Here is a 26,062-nt window from a genome sequence, read left to right on the forward strand (position 1 = left end):
AGGCCAGCCATGTTCTCATAAAATACTAAAGAAGAGCCAGACTAATTCAGTCCTGACGTAGCCTACCTTCGACCCAGAACACGTCCTTAGTGATGACATATCACAAAACAGTGGAACATTTTATGATATGATCTATTCTAACATCTCTTAGGTCAAACACTTTGGCCGGGGCATAAGCCCCCTCTTCTGGACATTGTTGGAACACTTATTTCCACTGAAAATAAAAAATTCCATTCATAATTTTATCATGTCAATTTATAGTCAGTGTCGTGGTATGGTCATTTCGCTAATTCGTGTTTGCGGCCAGTTAAGATGTTTAACTGATAAATTCATTTGGAAATTTAACTACAATTAAATACGTTTTTCAATTGCAAACGAATCGGGGAACGGAGTGGCGCGCGCTCAGTTATTCCCAAACGCAAACCCTTTGTGACGCGGTGAATAAAGAACGTTGTTAACGTTCCTTCCGTACTGTTGACACAGGTCTACAAACACGCTCCCCAAAAGGTAGGCTTTTCCTAAACTTTCTTATTTTAGTTCGTTTTGTATTTCATTTTCACCTCATGTAGTTTCTGTTCTGCGTGTTCTTGCGGAGTTCCAACAGGTGTCATCGGGGATGGTGATGAGGACAGACGTGTGAAGGGCGTGCTCAAAGGTAACGTTTTGGACGAGTGTTTAACTGCAACAGTAGTGTGCAACTGTACCCCGCAATTCGGTTGTTCCTACGTGTGGGTATTCCCCATCCCTCGAGCATCCCATTGGTTCCAGCATGACACCCCATATCGAACTAATATTGATAGCTTATAGATGTCCTCTTGATACCCATTGATTAGATTGTATGAAGGGCAACAACACAATGCCCTCCGCTCTCGGTTACCAAGCACTTATGTCCTGCGATGGCGTGTGAAGTAGCTAGTATCAGGTTGACAACCACAAGTCGTACCATTATATATATTAAACAAAATCACATCTTTCTGATCCACCACATCTGTTTAGGGACAATTTCATAAATGCCGACAAAGAATTTGTTCGTTGGTGAAGTTAATTATGCGAGAAATAGCAGTGGAAACAACTTTTGTGCAAATATTGAGAACCATATAGAAGTAATCTTGGAGTCACTCGATGATACGGTGTGGTCGTCCCACTACGACTCAGGGAAACCATGCAGTTTATTAGGCTACAGGTTAAATACATTCTGAATAACTTCACAGGGTTATTTAACTCAAATCAGTTAAGAACTAATTCTAGGAACACAGGGGCAGAACGACAGATTTGTACCTTGTCAGCTCGGAGATTTGAACTTGAAACCTTGGTTACTAGTCCAACACTCTAACCACTAGGCTACGCTGCCGTCCCAGGGCGCTGAAAGAGGACGGAGCTTGATGCACCTTTCCAATAAATATTAAGGGTCTTATTCTGGTGACATGATGATGATTTTTGTGACAAAACTATCGGTATGGTTTGAAAAATATAATGGAAACACACTGAACTTAAGATTTAAATTCGGTACATAAAATGTAAGTGAAAGAGTACATTTTCTGCGCACTTCCTCATCACGGACTGATTGTTACCCTTTGGGAAAATTTGCATATTTTCAACATGCGGATTTTAGAATATTTGCATCAAAATCTGGTCGTCAATTGGATGAAAAACTAGGTAGTCACAAAACTCGCGCATACATTCAAGATTTTATAGAAACCATGGATTGCGAATGCTATGTTTTGGACATGGAGAGTCTTTGAAGCCACCTATTGGCACTCCACAGAAAAGCAATACTCTACAGGAATTGTACAGTATTTCGTCAATGTTTCAAGGACGAAATTACATGTATTTGAGTATTTTTGTTGTTGTAGTGGGGACAGTAACATTAGTACTTTTGAAAAATGATACTAAAGAAAATAAAAGGTTATTTGTATGTTTAGCTCACATCATATAAATGTAAAAGTATGCATTTAAGGTGTCTGTAATAGAATAGACATGGCAATAAAAAAAATTAGTAAATGCATTTCTAGAATTTCAAAAATATATATATTTTTTTACATCGGTGGGGTAGTGCCTTGATGGAGGAGAGGGGCAGCGGCTTCAAAATAGCACCCCAGCAGTCATCTAGTGTATTTATAAATCATTACATAACAAACAGTACATCCATGAGTAGGCCTATTTAAAAAAAAAAAAAAAAAATTTAAAAACAAATCGCCAGTTTTATAACTTTAAAAAAATTATTTGTGTAAAACGACAGACATCCTCTCACTTTTAAAACCAACTCTTGTGGTATGGTAGCTCAAATGTCTGGTATGGTTAGAAACGGCAGATAACACAGCTCAATCAAAACCGTCTAACCCATAGCAGAGCGCTTTTGACACGCCCACTCCTTCCCACGTGCCCACCGCTTTCCTTTCGACACGCCCACCGCTTTCCTTTCGACACGCCCACCGCTTTCCTTTCGACACGCCCACCGCTTTCCTTTCGACACGCCCACCGCTTTCCTTTCGACACGCCCACCCCTTTCGACACGCCCACCGCTTTCCTTTCGACACGCCCACCGCTTTCCTTTCGACACGCCCACCGCTTTCCACGCCCACCGCTTTCCTTTCGCCCACACGCCCACCGCTTTCCTTTCGACACGCCCACCGCTTTCCTTTCCTTTCGACACGCCCACCGCTTTCCTTTCGACACGCCCACCGCTTCCTTTCGACACGCCCACCCTTTCGACACGCCCACCGCTTTCCTTTCGACACGCCCACCGCTTTCCTTTCGACACGCCCACCGCTTTCCTTTCGACACGCCCACCGCTTTCCTTTCGACACGCCCACCGCTTTCCTTTCGACACACGCCCACCGCTTTCCTTTCGACACGCCCACCGCTTTCCTTTCGACACGCCCACCGCTTTCCTTTCGACACGCCCACTCACCGGTCGCCATATTGAGATGCAGCTACCCTCTGCTCATCTTTATCCAGGTGCATCAAATTATGCTGATTATGCAGATGTAAGAAAAATACCATATAAGGCCAACTTTTATAACTGTATATTGCCTATTGGATCGATAGGCTACACAATTATTTGACCACAAATAATTATTCACCAATGTAATCATGTTGCAAGACTCATATTTGAAATATATTTGAAATGTTACAAGACTCCCTTCTACTTGAGTCCTGATGTAGCTAACATCATTAACACAAATGTAGCCTGCCCTGGGCATGAGAGAGAAATATAGTAATTCCAATGTGCATGTTTATGACGGGTACACCACACACACCTTCCTTTGTCTAACAGTTGAAGCAGCCTACTGTCCTCCACCGTCCTCATGGCTGAAGAGATCAGGAGAATAGCTGCTCTGCTAGATCAGCCACTGAGTGAGAGAGACCAGGAACTCATCACTTACGTCAAGCACAAGTTTGCCACAGACTTCAAAAAAGGTGAGCGAGTGGACTACTGTACAACGTCACCTTTACTTCATCAAAAGCCACTAAAGAGTGAAATGGAATGTAATGAATCACTACTGACTGCTACCACACTTTGCTTGGTGTTTTCCAAGAACACAGTTACTTCCCTGAGAAGGTTGTTACCCGCAGTGACACACAGTATGGCCTCGTACAAAATGGCCAGGCCAGGAAGAACTACTACAGGAGACAGGAGCTGCTCAGGAAAGGCTTTTTCTCCCCTGTCAACAAGTATGAAACCTAATACACTGAGTATACAAAACATTACAAACACCTTGGTATCCATGATGTGTGTGTGTATATATATATATATATATATATATCTATATATATATATATATATAGTGCCTTGCGAAAGTATTCGGCCCCCTTGAACTTTGCGACCTTTTGCCACATTTCAGGCTTCAAACAAAGATATAAAACTGTATTTTTTTGTGAAGAATCAACAACAAGTGGGACACAATCATGAAGTGGAACGACATTTATTGGATATTTCAAACTTTTTTAACAAATCAAAAACTGAAAAATTGGGCGTGCAAAATTATTCAGCCCCCTTAAGTTAATACTTTGTAGCGCCACCTTTTGCTGCAATTACAGCTGTAATTCGCTTGGGGTATGTCTCTATCAGTTTTGCACATCGAGAGACGGAAATTTTTTCCCATTCCTCCTTGCAAAACAGCTCGAGCTCAGTGAGGGTGGATGGAGAGCATTTGAACAGCATTTTTCAGTTCTTTCCACAGATTCGATTGGATTCAGGTCTGGACTTTGACTTGGCCATTCTAACACCTGGATATGTTTATTTTTGAACCATTCCATTGTAGATTTTGCTTTATGTTTTGGATCATTGTCTTGTTGGAAGACAAATCTCCGTCCCAGTCTCAGGTCTTTTGCAGACTCCATCAGGTTTTCTTCCAGAATGGTCCTGTATTTGGCTCCATCCATCTTCCCATCAATTTTAACCATCTTCCCTGTCCCTGCTGAAGAAAAGCAGGCCCAAACCATGATGCTGCCACCACCATGTTTGACAGTGGGTAGGGTGATGAGCTGTGTTGCTTTTACGCCAAACATAACGTTTTGCATTGTTGCCAAAAAGTTGAATTTTGGTTTCATCTGACCAGAGCACCTTCTTCCACATGTTTGGTGTGTCTCCCAGGTGGCTTGTGGCAAACTTTAAACAACACTTTTTATGGATATCTTTAAGAAATGGCTTTCTTCTTGCCACTCTTCCATAAAGGCCAGATTTGTGCAATATACAACTGATTGTTGTCCTATGGACAGAGTCTCCCACCTCAGCTGTAGATCTCTGCAGTTCATCCAGAGTGATCATGGGCCTCTTGGCTGCATCTCTGATCAGTCTTCTCCTTGTATGAGCTGAAAGTTTAGAGGGACGGCCAGGTCTTGGTAGATTTGCAGTGGTCTGATACTCCTTCCATTTCAATATTATCGCTTGCACAGTGCTCCTTGGGATGTTTAAAGCTTGGGAAATCTTTTTGTATCCAAATCCGGCTTTAAACTTCTTCACAACAGTATCTCGGACCTGCCTGGTGTGTTCCTTGTTCTTCATGATGCTCTCTGCGCTTTTAACGGACCTCTGAGACTATCACAGTGCAGGTGCATTTATACGGAGACTTGATTACACACAGGTGGATTGTATTTATCATCATTAGTCATTTAGGTCAACATTGGATCATTCAGAGATCCTCACTGAACTTCTGGAGAGAGTTTGCTGCACTGAAAGTAAAGGGGCTGAATAATTTTGCACGCCCAATTTTTCAGTTTTTGATTTGTTAAAAAAGTTTGAAATATCCAATAAATGTCGTTCCACTTCATGATTGTGTCCCATTTGTTGTTGATTCTTCACAAAAAAATAGTTTTATATCTTTATGTTTGAAGCCTGAAATGTGGCAAAAGGTCGCAAAGTTCAAGGGGGCCGAATACTTTCGCAAGGCACTGTACATGTGTATATATATATATATATATATATATATATATATATATATATATATATATATATATATATATATATATATATATATATATATATATATATATATATATATATATATACACACTAAACTTAAAGCATTGCCTTGTCCTTTGGATAGACCATACAAAACAGTGGGAAGACTTTACTCTGACAACGTTGATCTCTTCTCAACCTGGCTCACATCAGAGGACCAAAAGTCACTGAAGGTGACACACATCTCAATGTGTTTTGGTATAGTTGTTTAACACGGCTTGTCCTCATTCTGAGTCATTTTATGACAGACACAGTGGGACAAGAAGTTTGGAAAAAATACAGTGATCTCCAGCAAATTCACTCAGGAGAAGACTAAAAAGGTGAGGGGGGGGGACTTACCGTATAATTACAACCAAACATAATTCATGATCATGCAGTAAATCATTATTCCTTATCACATTCATTGACTTTGAATTGTATATATTTCAACTGCCCCCTAAAAATATATATATATATATATTTCCCCAGGAGGAGAACGTCAGAGCCCCTCCAGTGGAGAACCTGAATGGTTTCCTTCAGCTGAAGCAGTACATGAGAGAGATGGTCTCCATCAGACGTGCTCTCCACACTGGGCGCCCCCTCATATATTGCCTCAGAGACCAGGTAAAGCACTGTGGGGAAAACAGAACTCAGAAGAAACCCAGTTTAATAAAAAATAATGTTTTAACTTCAAAATCCGTTTTTGTTTAGTAGACAGCCTGATTGTACTTAACGGCACTGGAACATGTGGGCTTCCCGGCCATGCGGTTTTGATATAATTTCATCCTTCGGGTTTTATTCATTCCTTTTGAAATGTACAGGGTGTTGGCGCCGTCTCGTCTCGCCGCGACGGGGTGTTGGCGCCGCCTCGCCGCGACGGGGTGTTGGCGCCGTCTCGCCGCGACGGGGTGTTGGCGCCGTCTCGCCGCGACGGGGTGTTGGCGCCGTCTCGCCGCGACGGGGTGTTGGCGCCGTCTCGCCGCGACGGGGTGTTGGCGCCGTCTCGCCGCGACGGGGTGTTGGAGCCGTCTCGCCGCGACGGGGTGTTGGAGCCGTCTCGCCGCGACGGGGTGTTGGAGCCGTCTCGCCGCGACGGGGTGTTGGAGCCGTCTCGCCGCGACGGGGTGTTGGAGCCGTCTCGCCGCGACGGGGTGTTGGAGCCGTCTCGCCGCGACGGGGTGTTGGGGCCGTCTCGCCGCGACGGGGTGTTGGAGCCGTCTCGCCGCGACGGGGTGTTGGAGCCGTCTCGCTGTAACATGAAGAATTCATGTTGTCTCCTCTATTTTCTCATTGTAAAGGATAAACCATTATTGCTCATGAAGAAACCTGTGCCTCCCAAAACACCATGTGACCGAGCCATATCAGGTTGGTCACCTAAAGCACAATCCAGAATGAATTACAGTGCTCTACTACGGAGACATTCTACTATGCTGACCACATGCTCACCCTCCGATCCTTCTGTCTCCTCAGCTGATAAAGAGACTATACCACCACTGTCCATGTACCAACAGGCACTGGACCCAGAGGAAGAGGAGAACCTACAGTACGTTGTGTACGGTCTATTTATGTGACTTGGAAATGAAGTTATAAATCACACCCAATACTACTACAAAACATAGATTGCTGTAGTTTTATCAATCATACTCCCATACGATGCTGGATCACTGATAAGAAAGTTGTCTGCCACTTGCTATAGGAGTTGTATTTCCTGCTCTCTTCCTAGGAGGATACAGTACAGGAAGCAGAAGCTGTTCTCAGAGAAACTCCAGTGGATTTACATGGTCCTGTGTGGCATCTCTCACATGCGAAACAGAGATCTGAAGACACTGGTGAGCCTGAGCTAGTGCAGTCATACGTCATATTGCAGAGTCTACCGGACTACCTCTGGGATGTGTAGGAAGGGATTTAACAGTAACAGAAGCTTCCAGGTTCCTCTCAACAGCAGCTATGTGAACATCATCATGAAGGACACAGAGAAGACCAACATCCTGCTGAAGCAGTCGCACAGCTACAACCCTCCGTTGAATTACACCAGGCAGCTGGTGTCCCTGGCCCCAGAGGACTGTCACAGCATCAGCCGTGACGTGTGGGACACCTTCATCAGTCACCAGGACACCACAGGTGACAATATGACCTGGTCGATTGGAACAATCTATTGAGTGTCACCTGAATTGCAATATTCAATTATCAAAACAAACAATGATGCCACTGTCTCACCCCACAATGCCACTGTCTCACCCCACAATGCCACTGTCTCACCCCACGATGCCACTGTCTCACCCCACGATGCCACTGTCTCACCCCACGATGCCACTGTCTCACCCCACAATGCCACTGTCTCACCCCACGATGCCACTGTCTCTCCTGTGAATCTCAGAGCCCTCGAAGTTAACCACCACCCGAACCACAGGGTAAGAAAATGAACAATGAAAACACATTACAGTCCTGTTCTCCCATACCGTAATGCGTTGGTTTGTCTATAATCATAGATATAAAGCTCTGCAGTCGGGGCCCAGGCGCAAGGTGCCAGACGGAGATGGATACATGCCCCCATGGCTGCTACTGCTGCTGGATGAGAACAGTCAGTCCACACAATATCACACACACACAGGACTGAGAGTAGAGATCACACACTCAAACAGACCCAAGTATATATATACACACACAGGACTGAGAGTAGAGATCACACACTCAAACAGACCCGAGAATATATACACACACAGGACTGAGAGTAGAGATCACACACTCAAACAGACCCGAGAATATATACACACAGGACAGAGAGTAGAGATCACACACTCCAACAGACCAGAGTATACACACACACACACACAGGACAGAGAGTAGAGATCACACACTCAAACAGACCCGAGTATATACACACACACACACACACACACACACACACACACACACACACACAGACAGAGAGTAGAGATCACACACTCAAACAGACCCAAGTATATACACACACACACAGGACAGAGAGTAGAGATCACACACTCCAACAGACCTGAGTATATACACACACACACAGGACAGAGAGTAGAGATCACACACTCAAACAGACCCAGTATATATACACACACAGGACAGAGAGTAGAGATCACACACTCAAACAGACCTGAGTATATACACACACACACACACACACACACAGGACAGAGAGTAGAGATCACACACTCCAACAGACCTGAGTATATACACACACACACAGGACAGAGAGTAGAGATCACACACTCAAACAGACCCAGTATATACACACACACACAGGACAGAGAGTAGAGATCACACACTCAAACAGACCCAAGTATATATACACACACACAGGACAGAGTAGAGATCACACACTCCAACAGACCCAAGTATATATACACACACAGGACTGAGAGTAGAGATCACACACTCAAACAGACCTGAGTATATATATACACACACAGGACAGAGAGTAGAGATCACACACTCCAACAGACCTGAGTATATATATACACACACAGGACAGAGAGTAGAGATCACACACTCCAACAGACCTGAGTATATATATACACACACAGGACAGAGAGTAGAGATCACACACTCCAACAGACCTGAGTATATATATACACACACAGGACTGAGAGTAGAGATCACACACTCAAACAGACCCAGTATATACACACACACACACACACACACAGGACAGAGAGTAGAGATCACACACTCAAACAGACCCAAGTATATACACACACACAGGACAGAGAGTAGAGATCACACACTCAAACAGACCCAGTATATACACACACACACACACACAGGACAGAGAGTAGAGATCACACACTCAAACAGACCCAGTATATACACACACACACACACACACAGGACAGAGAGTAGAGATCACACACTCAAACAGACCCAAGTATATACACACACACAGGACAGAGAGTAGAGATCACACACTCAAACAGACCCTGAAGTATATACACACACACACACACACACACAGGACAGAGAGTAGAGATCACACACTCCAACAGAGCAGTATATACACACACACACAGGACAGAGAGTAGAGATCACACACTCAAACAGCAGTATATACACACACACACACACAGGACAGAGAGTAGAGATCACACACTCAAACAGACCCAAGTATATATACACACACAGGACTGAGAGTAGAGATCACACACTCAAACAGACCTGAGTATATATATACACACACAGGACAGAGAGTAGAGATCACACACTCCAACAGACCTGAGTATATATATACACACACAGGACAGAGAGTAGAGATCACACACTCCAACAGACCTGAGTATATATATACACACACAGGACAGAGAGTAGAGATCACACACTCCAACAGACCTGAGTATATATATACACACACAGGACTGAGAGTAGAGATCACACACTCAAACAGACCCAAAGGACAGACAGAGAGTAGAGATCACACACTCAAACAGACCCAAGTATATATACACACACACAGGACTGAGAGTAGAGATCACACACTCCAACAGACCCGAGTATATACACACACACACAGGACAGAGAGTAGAGATCACACACTCAAACAGTGAGTATATACACACACACAGGACAGAGTAGAGATCACACACTCAAACAGACCCGAGTATATACACACACACAGGACAGAGAGTAGAGATCACACACTCAAACAGACCCGAGTATATACACACACACACACACACACACACAGGACAGAGAGTAGAGATCACACACTCAAACAGACCCAAGTATATACACACACACACAGGACAGAGAGTAGAGATCACACACTCAAACAGACCCAGTATATACACACACACACACACACACACAGGACAGAGAGTAGAGATCACACACTCAAACAGACCCAAGTATATATACACACACACACACACACAGAGAGTAGAGATCACACACTCAAACAGACCCAAGTATATACACACACACACACACACACACAGGACAGAGAGTAGAGATCACACACTCAAACAGACCCAAGTATATACACACACACACACAGGACAGAGAGTAGAGATCACACACTCCAACAGACCCGAGTATATACACACACACACACACACACAGGACAGAGAGTAGAGATCACACACTCAAACAGACCCAAGTATATATACACACACACACACACACAGGACAGAGAGTAGAGATCACACACTCAAACAGACCCAAGTATATACACACACACACACACACACAGGACAGAGAGTAGAGATCACACACTCAAACAGACCCAAGTATATACACACACACACACAGGACAGAGAGTAGAGATCACACACTCCAACAGACCCGAGTATATACACACACACACACACACACACACACATGACAGAGAGTAGAGATCACACACTCAAACAGACCCGAGTATATACACACACACACACACACACAGGACAGAGAGTAGAGATCACACACTCAAACAGACCCGAGTATACACACACACACACACACAGGACAGAGAGTAGAGATCACACACTCAAACAGACCCGAGTATACACACACACACAGGACAGAGAGTAGAGATCACACACTCAAACAGACCCGAGTATACACACACACACACACAGGACAGAGAGTAGAGATCACACACTCCAACAGACCCAGTATATACACACACACACACACACACACACACACACACACACAGGACAGAGAGTAGAGATCACACACTCAAACAGACCCAAGTATATATACACACACACAGGACAGAGAGTAGAGATCACACACTCAAACAGACCCAAGTATATACACACACACACACACACACACACACACACACACACACACACACACACACACACACAGGACAGAGAGTAGAGATCACACACTCAAATAGACCCAAGTATATACACACACACACAGGACAGAGAGTAGAGATCACACACTCCAACAGACCCGAGTATATATGCACACACAGGACAGAGAGTAGAGATCACACACTCCAACAGACCCGAGTATATACACACACACACACACACAGGACAGAGAGTAGAGATCACACACTCAAACAGACCCAAGTATATACACACACACAGGACAGAGAGTAGAGATCACACACTCAAACAGACCCAAGTATATATACACACACACAGGACAGAGAGTAGAGACCACACACTCCAACAGACCCAGTATATACACACACACAGGACAGAGAGTAGAGATCACACACTCAAACAGACCCGAGTATATATACACACACAGGACAGAGAGTAGAGATCACACACTCCAACAGACCCGAGTATATATGCACACACAGGACAGAGAGTAGAGATCACACACTCCAACAGACCCGAGTATATACACACACACACACACACAGGACAGAGAGTAGAGATCACACACTCAAACAGACCCAAGTATATACACACACACAGGACAGAGAGTAGAGATCACACACTCAAACAGACCCAAGTATATATACACACACACAGGACAGAGAGTAGAGACCACACACTCCAACAGACCCGAGTATATACACACACACAGGACAGAGAGTAGAGATCACACACTCAAACAGACCCGAGTATATACACACACACACACACACACACACACAGGACAGAGAGTAGAGACCACACACTCAAACAGACCGAGTATATATACACACACAGGACAGAGAGTAGAGATCACACACTCACAGGCCCAAGTATATACACACACACAGGACAGAGAGTAGAGATCACACACTCAAACAGGCCCAAGTATATACACACACACACACACACACACACACACACACACACACACACAGGACAGAGAGTAGAGATCACACACTCAAACAGGCCCAAGTATATATACACACACACAGGACAGAGAGTAGAGATCACACACTCAAACAGGCCCAAGTATATACACACACACACACACACACACACACACACACACACACACACACACACACACACACACACACAGGACAGAGAGTAGAGATCACACACTCCAACAGACCCGAGTATATACACACACACACACACACACACACACAGGACAGAGAGTAGAGATCACACACTCAAACAGACCCGGGTATATACACACACACAGGACAGAGAGTAGAGATCAGACCCGAGTGTATATACACACACACAGGACAGAGAGTAGAGATCACACACTCCAACAGACCCGAGTATATACACACACACACACAGGACAGGGAGTAGAGATCACACACTCAAACAGGCCCAAGTATATACACACACACACACACACACACAGGACAGAGAGTAGAGATCACACACTCAAACAGACCCGAGTATATACACACACACAGGACAGAGAGTAGAGACCACACACTCCAACAGACCGGAGTATATACACACACACACAGGACAGAGTAGAGACCACACACTCCAACAGACCCGAGTATATACACACACACACACACACACACACACATTCAAACAGACCCGAGTACATACACACACACAGGACAGAGAGTAGAGATCACACACTCAAACAGACCCAAGTATATATACACACACACACAGGACAGAGAGTAGAGACCACACACTCCAACAGACCCGAGTATATACACACACACACACACACACTCAAACAGACCCGAGTACATACACACACACAGGACAGAGAGTAGAGATCACACACTCAAACAGACCCAAGTATATATACACACACACAGGACAGAGAGTAGAGACCACACACTCCAACAGACCCGAGTATATACACACACACACACACACACACACTCAAACAGACCCGAGTACACACACACACACAGGACAGAGAGTAGAGATCACACACTCAAACAGACCCGAGTGAATATACACACACACACACAAATCAAATCAAATCAAATTTTATTTGTCACATACACATGGTTAGCAGATGTTAATGCGAGTGTAGCGAAATGCTTGTGCTTCTAGTTCCGACAATGCAGTAATAACGAGCAAGTAATCTAACTAACAATTCCAAAAAAAAACCACAAAAAAAAACTACTGTCTTATACACAGTGTAAGGGGATAAAGAATATGTACATAAGGATATATGAATGAGTGATGGTACAGAGCAGCATAGGCAAGATACAGTAGATGATATCGAGTACAGTATATACATATGAGGACTAGGACACACAGGACTAGGAGTAAAGATCAGAGTATATACACACACAGACACAGGACAGAGAGTAGAGATCACACACTCAAACAGAGGGAGTATATACACACACACACAGGACTGAGTAGAGATCACACACACACACAGGACAGAGAGTAGAGATCACACACTCAAACAGACCCGAGTATATATACACACACATCATGTCCTATGTTGTTCCCACTTGGACACATTGTAACTTTAACACTTCATTGTGTGATTATTTGCCTATACTAAAGGCTAAGGAAATACACTGAAACAACACTGAAACAACACTGAAAGCACAGCGCCACTGGTGTCATTGTTGGTTGTGGGCTTTTGGGCTCTGCCACAGCATAAACCCTGAAGGATTGTGGGCATTTGGACTCTGCCACAGCATAAACCCTGAAGGATTGTGGGCTTTTGGGCTCTGCCACAGCATAAACCCTGAAGGATTGTGGGCATTTGGACTCTGCCACAGCATAAACCCTGAAGGATTGTGGGCATTTGGGCTCTGCCACAGCATGAATCCCTGAAGGATTGTGGGCTTTTGGGCTCTGCCACAGCATGAATCCCTGAAGGATTGTGGGATTTTGGGCTCTGCCACAGCATGAATCCCTGAAGGATTGTGGGCTTTTGGGCTCTGCCACAGCATGAATCCCTGAAGGATTGTGGGCTTTTGGGCTCTGCCACAGCATGAATCCCTGAAGGATTGTGGGCTTTTGGGCTCTGCCACAGCATGAATCCCTGAAGGATTGTGGGATTTTTTTACCTCACCAACTACATTCCACCCTTGGCCAGGCTGTGTTCATGTGTTGCCATTAAACACATCACTTCAGTACAAATCCTTTGAAATACCAAAATGATATGTTGTTCTAGGAATGGCAATGAATTCTACATTAGATAAATAAATTGTTGTGTATACAGTATGTTGTGTATACAGTATGTTGTGTATACAGTATGTTGTGTATACAGTATCTCATTTTTGCTTCTATACTCACCTCGTTTTGCCTTTTTCCGACAGCGTCCCTAGAGAAGAAAACAGTAAAGTGAGTTTAAAACAAAAACAAAACGTATTGATTTCCTATACGTAAATTGTATATTTTATTTCCATAATTGTGATGTAGAGATAAAACGAGTCTTTTCCATTCCCTCACCTAGGCCTGGTGTAGACCAGTCAGGCATGCTGGAGAGAGCCAAGGAGCATTACCGGGATGTGAAGAAGGTTCTGAACATCCCAATGGAGTCAGTAGTGTTTCAAAAGAGAAAGTGAGGAGGACACTGTCAATCTACAGCACCTGTCGCAGTCAGACAGTGTTTTTGTAGAGGATCGTTTGTTCTGGGTGATCAACCTGTTATTTATAAGCAATAAGGCACGGGAGAGGGGGTGTGGTATATGGCTAATATACCACGGCTAAGGGCTGTTCTTATGAACAACGCAACGCGGCTCCATGGACACAGCCCTTTAGCCGTGGTATATTGGCCATATACCACACCCCCTCCCGTGCCTTATTGCCATTATAAACTGGTTACCAATGTAATTAGAGCAGTAAAAAAAATACATGTTTTATCATACCCGTGGTATACGGTCTGATATATCACAGCTGTCAGCCAATCAGCATTCAGTGCTCGAACCACCCAGTTTATAATATACTAATATATGCCATTTAGCAGACGCTTTTACCTTTAAGCAATTTACAGTCATGCATACATTTTACGTATGGGTGTCCCCAGCGGGAATCGAACCCGAGCTCGATCGACTGAGCCACACAGGAACACGCCTGTTGAAGTAAATCATTAGAGGCGCAATCTGTAGGTTCTCGGTCCCATATTCTCGGTCCAATAACAGGAAGTACAAACACCATCAATCTGAAATTACAAAAAAAGTTGGATTTTGGCCAAAATGCACTTGCAACCCCCATGACCAAAAATTGTTACTTTGTCATCAAGATGTCCTCATTGTAGTCCCATTCTCTGTCCTCAGGAACCGAGAGGAGAGGATGAGAACTCTTTTCAATGCTCTAATGGCCTCAAAGTCCGACGCTGGTCTGTCCTCACTCCTTATCTCTGTGAAGAGTGGGCTGAAGGAGCCCAAATCCACCACTGGTCTCTGGTAAGGCCCCTTCTCGCCTCTCTCATATAAACATTGTGTGGTGTAACTCAATACACGTTCAAGTGGCTTGAAACGCTTTCCTTCATCCTCAGTTCGTGTTAGAAAGTTGAACAGAATCAGAAATGTAAAATAATAAAATGTTGATCATATGAACAGGTTTGCGACACTGCAGAGTGATGCCACAGAATTGTCTGGAGACAGAGACTCCCAATACAACGTCATACTGCAGAAGATCTCAGAGTTTCAAAGCTTCTCCAACAAAAAGCTCCCCTACTCCAAGGTATAGAACAGACCTTTGTCACAGAGAATAGGCAACCGTTTCGGATCTATGCGTGGCAGTTCTATCTGCAGCATTCTGAAAGTTCCACCTGTCCTAGAAGACACAGAAACATACTCATTATGTACTCATTAGGGCACACTAGCAAAACGATCTGAAACAAAAAAAACAAGTGGCTCTTACTGGACAAGATTAACCCTGTTTCGGTACTGTTTTCTTCTGTTCGATGCCTAATGAACATGACCCTGTCTCTCTCTCTGAAGGAGAAGTTCTGTCTCCTGGTCCTCTCCATGTCACCCAATCAGCTGCTTCGACCGGCCATGCAGGAAGCACTGCTCTTCCTCACGGAGAACGTGCTGCTGTTGTTGCCGCGGCAACTCAAACAGTGGTACCAGTACCTGAAGCTCCCCTTCCCCACCACGGCAACCGCCTCCTGAAAAAGAAAAGGGATCCGCCTACTTGCACTGGTGCTCTCTCTGTTCTTCACTACCTGTCTACAATGTGGGCCTGGGACTTACAGGCCTGGGTTGAGTCTGAAATGGCTCCTTCTCCTCAACATAGACGTGGGATAGCCAGTGTTGGGGGTTCAGGTCGAGACGATCTGTTAACTGTTGATACATTAAAACATGTTCAAAAAGATTAAAACTAAACAGATTATTTTTTTAGTAATGTTTTTGAATGTTAATAAGTAGGGTTGTGAAGCCCCATCTTTTATTTATATATATAATAATATATGAGAGAACTAGCCCAGTTCCTCTGGCTACAGACCATGTAAGTGGAACATAAATATTTAAGTACCTAGCAGAACATGGGAATAACCACAGAACCACTGGTATGTCTTCATCTACAATGCCTCAGGTTTTGCTGCTCTTACACACACACACACACACACACACACGAAACACACGAGGGGGAGCTTTCAGCTAGTGCCTCACTATCTGACCATCTGAGTGTCACTCACAGTGATGAGAGAGAAGGTGGAGAGAGACAGAGAGAGAGAAAGAGGGTTGAGAAGAGCGAGAGAGAGGGGGGAGGGAGAGAGGGTTGAGAAACAGCGTGAGGGTGGAGAGGGAGAGAGAGAGGGGGAGGGAGAGAGGGTTGAGAAACAGCGTGAGGGTGGAGAGGGAGAGAGAGGGGGAGGGAGAGAGGGTTGAGAAACAGCGTGAGGGTGGAGAGGGGAGAGAGAGAGAGGGGGAGGGAGAGAGGGTTGAGAAACAGCGTGAGGGTGGAGAGGGAGAGAGAGAGAGGGGGAGGGGGGGAGAGAGGGTTGAGAAACAGCGTGAGGGTGGAGAGGGAGAGAGAGAGAGGGGGAGGGAGAGAGGGTTGAGAAACAGCGTGAGGGTGGAGAGGGGAGAGAGAGGGGGAGGGAGAGAGGGTTGAGAAACAGCGTGAGGGAGAGAGAGGGGGGAGGGAGAGAGGGTTGAGAGAGGAGAGAGGTTGTGATTCCCCTACAGAGAACCATGGCAGTGTTCTATATCCTCTCCTGCTTTGTCAAACTGTTTTAATATCTGCATCAATCTGGGTTAATCTCATCCTGTCATGGTGTTAGTAGATTCAGCTTTAATATGGAGATAATGATCTCCCATGGGGAGGGAGAGAGCGATTGGTAGAGAAAAAAGGGACAGAGGGGCAAGAAAGTCCATCACACAACTTTGCAAGCTGCAAAAAAAATATCATGTTTTTGATTGGTCTGGCCCCCCTTGAACTCGTTATAAAGTACTACAGCCACACATTTCATTGAGTTTACAGCTGGTTTTCTCATGCATTGCACACACACTTGCCTCTGAGCTCTACTGTCTGCTTGTTGTTTGGTGGAACAGTGGTTGTGGGCCTTAATTTATTCCTTTTGCTTCTTTCCTGTTGCATATTCTTCTGAGTTAAATGTGAGGGTTATCTGAGGTGAAACAAGACAACTTTCATAAGAGATAGAATTAAGCAGGCCAAAACTATTGAGTTTACACCGAGTCCATTGCTTACAGATGTCTGATTTAGCACCTGATTAGATTAGAAAATCAGAGGCATCTTAGTCCTAAATACCAATAGTTGTGCATTATGTTAGTAGTGGGTGTTGAGAGGACAGGCAGTTTCTGTTCTGGTCACTAGGTGGCAGCAGAGGATCTCGGTCAGTGTCTCCATAAAGATGGTCTAACTGCTGTCAAGAGGTTAAAAAACACCAAAAGGAAAACCAAGTCAGCTGTGAAATGTGTACAGTACCAGTCAAAAGTTTGTTCACACCTACTCATTCAAGGGTTTTTCTGTATTTGTACTGTTTTCTACATTGTTGAATACTAGTGAAGACATCCAAACTATGAAATAACACATATGGAATCATGTAGTAACCAAAGAAGTGTTAAACCAATCAATATATTTTATATTCTTCAAAGTAGCCACCCTTCGCATTCTCTCAACCTGCTTCATGAGGTAGTCACCTGGAATGCATTTCAATTAACAGGTGTGCCTTGTTAAGTTACTTTGTGGAATTTCTTTCCTTAATGCGTTTGAGCAAATCCGTGGAGTTGTGACATGGTAGGGGTGGTATACAGAAGATAACCCTATTTGGTAAAAGACCAAGTCCATATTATGGCAAGAACAGCTCAACTACGCAAAGAGAAAAAGACAGTGCATCATCACTTTAAGACATGAAGGTCAGTCAATACGGAACACGGTGGAGGGAGAGGATGAAAGTGTGAGTGGTAGAAGGACTCGAGCCGTCTTTCAGAATCACTACAGGTGATCGCCAGAGCAAACGCAGAGCCTACACACGCAGATGGCCCATATATGCTACACACACACAAAGACTGCTCTCCCGGGTCCTGGTCAGTTCCTGCATTGCATGATGGGAAAATGTGTGTATGCATGTGTAACTACTGATGTCTGAAAACTAATAATATGCATCATGGTAATGCCTAGATTTCAAGGCTGTGATGCAGTATTAAAGCTGTGCTGCAGAAGTGATAAGGATGTGATGCAGCAGCGATAAGGCTGTGATGCAGCAGCGATAAGGCTGTGATGCAGCAGCGATAAGGCTGTGATGCAGCAGCGATAAGGCTGTGCTGCAGAAGTGATAAGGATGTGATGCAGCAGTGATAAGACTGATGCAGCAGTGATAAGACTGTGATGCAGCAGTGATAAGGCTGTGATAAGACTGATGCAGCAGTGATAAGGATGTGATGCAGCAGTGATAAGACTGATGCAGCAGTGATAAGGCTGTGATGCAGCAGTGATAAGGCTGTGATGCAGCAGTGATAAGGCTGTGATGCAGCAGTGATAAGGCTGTGATGCAGCAGTGATAAGGCTGTGATGCAGCAGTGATAAGGCTGTAATGCAGCAGTGATAAGGCTGTAATGCAGCAGTGATAAGACTGATGCAGCAGTGATAAGGCTGTGATGCAGCAGTGATAAGGATGTGATGCAGCAGTGATAAGGCTGTGATGCAGCAGCGATAAGGCTGTGATGCAGCAGTGATAAGGCTGTGATGCAGCAGTGATAAGGCTGTGATGCAGCAGTGATAAGGCTGTGATGCAGCAGTGATAAGGCTGTGATGCAGCAGTGATAAGGCTGTGATGCAGCAGTGATAAGGATGTGATGCAGCAGTGATAAGGCTGTGATGCAGCAGCGATAAGGCTGTGATGCAGCAGTGATAAGGCTGTGATGCAGCAGTGATAAGGCTGTGATGCAGCAGCGATAAGGCTGTGATGCGGCAGCGATAAGGCTGTGATGCGGCAGCGATAAGGCTGTGATGCGGCAGCGATAAGGCTGTGATGCGGCAGTGATAAGGCTGTGATGCAGCAGCGATAAGGATGTGATGCAGTGAAGAAAGGAAACCCATGACAAGGGGTAGGTAGGTATTTATTTTTTAAATCTTTAGAAACTGCAGCATCGGACAAGTTCTGAAGCGGTAAACCATGTTGTTGAATACCAGGACGATGGGGTCAGAACAAGACAATTCCCCCCCAAGCAACACACACACTTTCTCTTACTAGTAACACACACACACACACAGTAGTGGTGCAAAGTACTGGAGCGAGGAGATCAAACAGTAGAACACTGACACAGAGCCAGGCTAAGGAATTAAGGGAGACTCCATTCACAGCCTTTCCATATACAGCAAACTAAGAGGACAGATATTATTGACACCCTCCCTCCCTCCCTCCCTCCCTCCCTCCCTCCCTCCCCGTCAACCCAACTCCCAAACCACAACGGTCATTTTCTGATATATAGAAAATAGATCATTCCTACAATACATTCTCTAGTTTAAGACTGATCAATATGAGCCGGTTGGTTCAATATATACCAAAAGGTCCATGCGTTCACAATACACATACAGTACAATAAAGAGTCAGCAAACGTCAATACAGTATCAAGATGGACATTACCTTCAGCAATTATATTTACTGTACCAGCATTTACAAACCTGTTGAGGGAGGGTTCCTGTGTGTCTGTGTGCGTGTTGCCCTTTTCAGCAGTCATCACCTCTGACCTCCTCCCAGGAAACGAAGGGGCCGGGAGTCTGGGACTATTGGGCCAAATAACTGCCACTCCAGCCTGTAGTCAAGGAAACGGACACTAGGGCAAGGAGTAGGGTTCAGCGTTTCCCCAGTGTGAAGGGTAAACGGTCACCCAACAAACAGCTATTCTGACTCTACTCTACTGCCATCATTGACATTGGACTTAAAATCTAAAATGACCATCATAATAAATCAACAACAATCATTATATTTTCATCAAAGTAAGCAGGCTCAATGTAAGCTTCCTTGAACGGTGGTTGCTTCGTCTGTGCCATAATGAAAAGGGGCCACTGTATGGTGAGAGGAATGTGGGGGAAATCTATCAATTCCATATTCCATTTTACAGTTTAAAAGTAAAAAAAACAAACAATTGTGAGTGAACGGTGAGTTTAATGAATAAGCTATCAGGGGTCTGCAGAGGCACCAAGTCAATTTGTCCTTCAGGCTGAGAGAGAGAACGAGGAGGGAGAGAGAGGGGGTAAGAGAGAATGAGAGACAAACAGAAAACAAGAGAGAATGAGAGAAAGTGGAGAGAAATCCAAGATGGCCGAGTGTTGGCACAGTGGCTGCCACAGTTGCTAGGTGACGAACTGAGGGTGCACAAGAACCACCTTTCTGAGGTTGCTTCTCATTATGAACAGAGTGACCCCCTTAGGGTACCAAAGGCAGAGGGGGGTCATGTATCCAAACCACATTCTAAAGTCTTTGTTTCCCAAAATCTATCTAATCTAAATCCCACTGAGCTAGACTACCATCTATATTAAATCAGGAACCCCCAATCTCCCTAAGTTGTTTGTAAAATGTTGGCACAGCATGGAGAAGATCTAAAATATTCACATTTAAGCCAAGAGGATGCACCCTAAAAAGCCACAGGCAATGACAATAAGGAATTGGCAATATGACTCGTCTTTTCTTTTGTCATACCACAGTCCCGCAGAGAAGGGGGCGTACAGTCAAAGGAGAATCTACAGTGCGTAAGGGTAGCACCTTCGGGTACAGCTATAGACACACACACACTACAATATTAAAATCTCAGTTGTTGCAGTTTGATGGTGGTACAGCAGTTGTCCATTTTATCATAGAACTTAACATTGACCTGAAACGTTCACTTTATAAAAAGAAAAAAAAGAAAAATAATAAAGTTGCATGAAGACATTAAATTAAAATGTACAAATTAGTCAGCAAACCTGTTGAGGGACACCAAATGCATGAAATCTTCCACAACATTCATTTCTAATTTCACACATTATATATTCAACCACTTAAATACCCAAACTCAATTTTCATCAAATGGCTTAAAAAATGTTGAAGGAAATGGCATCTAGAGCACCTCGTCAAGATGTTTATCTTACGGCTAAATACGGCGGTGTGCCGGATCAAACCGCTGAACGGACTCATAGATGCTGATAAGATGTCGGATTTAGTGCTGTCACGTTTAATGTGACGCGTTAGCGATCTTCACGGTCAAGTTCAACGGTTTGATTTGATCTAATAAAAGCGAATCGGGCTCCATCCTGGACTGGAAGACTGGGGACTAAACCATAGTTCCTAATACCTCGTCCCTATAAGGCCTCAAAAGGGAATCCTCACAGACTTCCTCTCTGGTTGCAGCTTTAGAGGTGCATGGTTTGGAACAAGGCCATAGACCCGGCTTAGGAACAGAGGGGACTAACTGAGAATTGGATAAAGAATTAGGATGGTCAAGTACATAATACCAAGACTGGATCTTGAATCTCTCCTTCTCGCTTACTGACGATCGGAAAGGCCAACATGCAACAGGGATTCTTACACTGAGGACCGCAACTCTTTATGAGACCAAGGCCCGTATTCACAATACATCTAGGATCAGTTTTACCTTTCAGATCATAACGAATAAGACAGGGATTGACCTGATCCTAGATCAGCACTCTGAGACACCCTGTGAATATAGGCGCTGGAATGTCCAGAACTGAGAACTTCGACCAAAATTCTAAATCAATATCACAGTCCCAGGTTTCATTGAATAGGCGAAGGCATCCCACTTGGCACGGATGTCAAGTCAATGTTGGTTCAACGTAATTTCATTGAAATGATGTGGACACAACATTGATTCAACCAGTGTGTGCCCAATGGATGACTGACTGGACAGATGATATCTGTTGAATAGCTACAAAGCTTGTTGAGCCCTAACAAAGTGTGCTTGTTGAGCCCTAAGGGAAGTTGATAGATTTTCTGCACCGATCAAAAATGGAATACAAATGAGGACCACACGTTTCAAAAAGGTTTCTATATAACTCCAACCAAAATAGTCATTTTCCTCAGAGATCCCACAGACAGGACCAACGCACGTAGGAGCTGAACGCTCAAAGGCCTCTCTCACCTCACCTGTCTCCCACTAACTAGACCCCCCGTACGGATCAGTCCAAAACACAAAATGAATACTTTTATACTGAACAGTGCATCAAAACATGCTTCAGTCTTTTTGCACCGCAGTTTTAACAACAAATAAAATACAAAAAAAACAGTACATTTATATCATGACTAATTTTAAACAATTCACTTTTTGTTTTATACAAGACTATAGACATAAGCCTACATAGCATAATCAACATTGGGAAAACAACAAGATAGCGCTTGAATAAAATACAAAAATACAACGTTTTGGCTTGTAGGTCAATATGTGCTACTACCATTCTCTCCTGTATAACCTGTGTGGATAGTGATGAGTACATGACCATCAGTGCTCTTCTCTCAAAAAAAGCTAATGAACTCATGTTCTTCAGGTAGCAGCACTAAGTTACACATTCACACAAACCGGTAGTCAAGCAAAGCGTTCCTAGTGGGAGTCTTAAAGGCTGTTTATCTGGAGGCTTGATGCTTGCTAGTGTCCCATCCGTGCACTAACCCAGAGGTTAGTACTGATTGTTTTAGCCTACATTGTCGCTATTGTGTAAGAAGCTTTAGCGCATGCAAAATGCTAACCTAGCTGGCTAGCTAAGCAACGGGAATGACCTTGAGATAGAAAAACACTTGGCTTTACTCACAGCATAGCACGGGATTGAGTCGCCATCCACAGACTGTGCGTCTGTCTATTGCATAAGGACGTTACTACAAAAACGAGAAGCAGGCAAAGAGGGTATTCCCTTTGATTCAGGCGGGATGACATAATTCCACGAGCCTGCAGCTCTGGCAGGATTTATTGCACACTTTACCAGAGGGGGAGGCCCTCACTAAAAGCCCTACCAGCCAAACTATAGATTTATCAGGCGTTTTTTGCACTCCGGCTTCACACTCATACACAGCACACATACACTGAGACAGGGACGGAACCATTCAAGCCCCCTGTGGTTTAAACATTCACCTCTCTAGGAGGTACAATAAAACCCCTCTGTTGACCCGAGAGTCTAGCATCCATAGAAACGGCGTCCCTTTCTCAGACCCACAGTGTGAGGCTTATTCATCCAGAAAAGAGGACAGAGAGAGAGAGAGAGAGAGGAGTGTTCATCACTGTTCACATCATTTTGTGGACAAGCGAAACAGGATCCTTATCCCTTATTGGTCAGACAGCCAGCCAATGAGGGCACTCTCTCACCCCCAGTCTCTAGCACCAGTCTGCCATTTTGGTGCCAGTGCTAGCAGTAGAGAGACATCCTGCTGCGCCGCATGGCCTCGCTGATCAGGTAGGCCGGGCTCACCTCGGGTTCCTCTTTCATCACCTCAATGTTCTGCCATTCGCCGCACTGGTTGGACTTCTTTATGGTGTCCACCACGCACAGTGCATACAGGCAGTCCTCGAAGGTGGCCGCCATGGTCAGCGGCCTTCCATCCCATGTGCGCCGGTCATCCTGGTCCTCGAAGGCCTGCCGCACCGCCTGTACCATGCAAATAGTTCCTGTCAGATAGGGTGAGGGGATGTCGCTGAAAGCCTTCTCCGGTAGGGAGGCCTTCTCCAGGGGGGTGCTGTCCTTCAGAAGTAGCTCCGGCCCTCCATCCATGGTGTTCTTCTGGCCGTACAGGTCCGTGCCACTGACTGTCAGCCGGCCCACCGTGCCCACCACGATCACCTCCTGGCGGAAGTCGCCGGGCACGTTGAAGTTGAGCGTGACAGTGCAGCAGGCGCCGCCCTCCAGCACCATCTGGAAGGTGCAGAAGTCGTCGCTGGTGATCTGGCGGATGCCACAGATGTGCGCCGTCTGCTTGACGAATGTCTTGAGGAAGCCGTGCACTTTGGCCGCCCGCTGGCCCGTCAGGAAGGTGAGCAGGTCGATGATGTAGGTACCCACCGAGTGCAGCCCCCCACCTCCCATCAGGTCGTCACAGCTCCAGTTGTACTTCTTACCCAACAGGCTGCTGCTGTGGACCTGGGCCTCGCAGACCAGCAGCTCCCCCACGTAGCCCTCCTCCACGAGCTCCTTCATCCGTACGAAGGCGGGCAGGAAGCGCAGCACGTTACCCATGACGCTCAGCAGTTTGGGGTAGTACTGGGCGGCTGACATCATGCGGAAGGCATCCAGGGGGGTGGCGGTGCGGTCGCAGATCACGTTCTTACCAATACCTGCGGTAGGGGAAAGAGGGAGGGGAGTAGAGAGAGAGAGAGGAGGTCAGTGTTACTCACACGCAGACATCATATCCTCCTCTCCATGAAAACATCCCGTGAAGAGACAATGAATCAATGCAAAAAAAATGGCTGACACATATTTCAACATAGCTTCCCCAAAACGATTTTATACCCTTAGGTCAACAAGGGAATCTGATAATGAAACATGAAAACACGTTCCAGAAGCTTTTGTCAATACTGTTGTTGTCGTTGAGAGGAACGACTCACTCTGTTTGACATGAGTGTGCAGACAGAGTTGACTTTCATCCAAAGGGATGAGGAGACGGGAGGAAAAAGGTGAGTGTGAGAGTCAAAGCACTTTGAAGTAACCTCATTAAAGCCCTTTCCTTTAATTCCACTACTTACTAAACCCCCAGTGGTGCTCTGCTCACAGCCTCATTACAGAGATCTCTGAGGAATGGTGCTCTGATCACACAGCCTCATTACAGAGATCTCTGAGGAATGGTGCTCTGCTCACAGCCTCATTACAGAGATCTCTGAGGAATGGTGCTCTGCTCACAGCCTCATTACAGAGATCTCTGCCTCATTACAGGAAGGAATGGTGCTCTGATCTCTGAGGAACTGATCACATCATTACAGAGATCTCTGAGGAAGCCTCATTACAGAGATCTCTGAGGAATGGTGCTCTGCTCACAGCCTCATTACAGAGATCTCTGAGGAATGGTGCTCTGCTCACAGCCTCATTACAGAGATCTCTGAGGAATGGTGCTCTGATCACAGCCTCATTACAGAGATCTCTGAGGAATGGTGCTCTGATCACATAGCCTCATTACAGAGACCTCTGAGGAATGGTGCTCTGATCACACAGCCTCATTACAGAGATCTCTGAGGAATGGTGCTCTGCTCACAGCCTCATTACAGAGATCTCTGAGGAATGGTGCTCTGATCACATAGCCTCATTACAGAGATCTCTGAGGAATGAAACTGCTGCAGATAATAGCCTCTGACACATGTAACAGCAGAGCAGAGAGAGAGGCTATTCACCTACTGCCCTGGCCGTGCCACTACAAACAATTAACACA

At 45.1% G+C, this 26,062-nt stretch overlaps 2 protein-coding genes across 8 annotated transcripts in view; one reads left to right on the forward strand and one right to left on the reverse strand.

Moving 5' to 3' along the window:
* Positions 1 to 394: 394 nt before the first annotated feature.
* On the forward strand, positions 395 to 16,580 carry LOC112216528. Of its 5 annotated transcripts, XM_042298735.1 has the most exons (18): positions 402 to 507; positions 596 to 655; positions 3,278 to 3,420; positions 3,540 to 3,675; positions 5,550 to 5,637; positions 5,713 to 5,784; positions 5,933 to 6,067; positions 6,742 to 6,808; positions 6,914 to 6,986; positions 7,167 to 7,272; positions 7,372 to 7,564; positions 7,821 to 7,854; positions 7,933 to 8,024; positions 14,571 to 14,595; positions 14,708 to 14,815; positions 15,531 to 15,659; positions 15,816 to 15,939; positions 16,200 to 16,580. In XM_042298735.1, exons 3-18 carry the CDS (start codon positions 3,309 to 3,311, stop codon positions 16,371 to 16,373), a joined length of 1,668 nt encoding a protein of 555 aa, XP_042154669.1. In that variant the 5' UTR covers positions 402 to 507; positions 596 to 655; positions 3,278 to 3,308; the 3' UTR covers positions 16,374 to 16,580. The 5 variants fall into 5 exon arrangements, 4 of the variants coding, with proteins under 4 accessions (XP_042154668.1, XP_042154666.1, XP_042154669.1 ...); XR_006079024.1 differs by having other exon boundaries at positions 395 to 507; positions 6,742 to 6,986; positions 14,708 to 14,771; XM_042298734.1 differs by having other exon boundaries at positions 398 to 507; positions 6,742 to 6,986; positions 14,708 to 14,791.
* Positions 16,581 to 21,579: 4,999 nt separating this feature from the next.
* The window catches only part of LOC112215285 (glucose-fructose oxidoreductase domain-containing protein 1), a 38,426-nt gene continuing 33,943 nt past the window's right edge, over positions 21,580 to 26,062 (reverse strand). For all 3 annotated transcript variants that reach the window (XM_024374203.2, XM_024374205.2, XM_024374204.2), the window contains one exon: positions 21,580 to 24,977. In XM_024374203.2, coding sequence (XP_024229971.1) covers positions 24,055 to 24,977 — 923 coding nt within the window. In that variant the 3' untranslated portion in view covers positions 21,580 to 24,054. The remainder of the gene's footprint in view (positions 24,978 to 26,062) is intronic.

This window comes from Oncorhynchus tshawytscha, linkage group LG16, assembly GCF_018296145.1.
Source record: "Oncorhynchus tshawytscha isolate Ot180627B linkage group LG16, Otsh_v2.0, whole genome shotgun sequence".
Classification (NCBI taxonomy): domain Eukaryota; kingdom Metazoa; phylum Chordata; class Actinopteri; order Salmoniformes; family Salmonidae; genus Oncorhynchus; species Oncorhynchus tshawytscha.

Coding starts and splice junctions, on each gene's coding strand:
- LOC112216528 (XM_042298732.1), top strand. CDS start 3,309: ATGGCTGAAGAGATCAGGAGAATAGCTGCTCTGCTAGATCAGCCACTG. Junction 6,068..6,741: donor TATATTGCCTCAGAGACCAG/GTAAAGCACTGT, acceptor CTCATTGTAAAG/GATAAACCATTATTGCTCAT. Junction 7,273..7,371: donor ACAGAGATCTGAAGACACTG/GTGAGCCTGAGC, acceptor AGAAGCTTCCAG/GTTCCTCTCAACAGCAGCTA.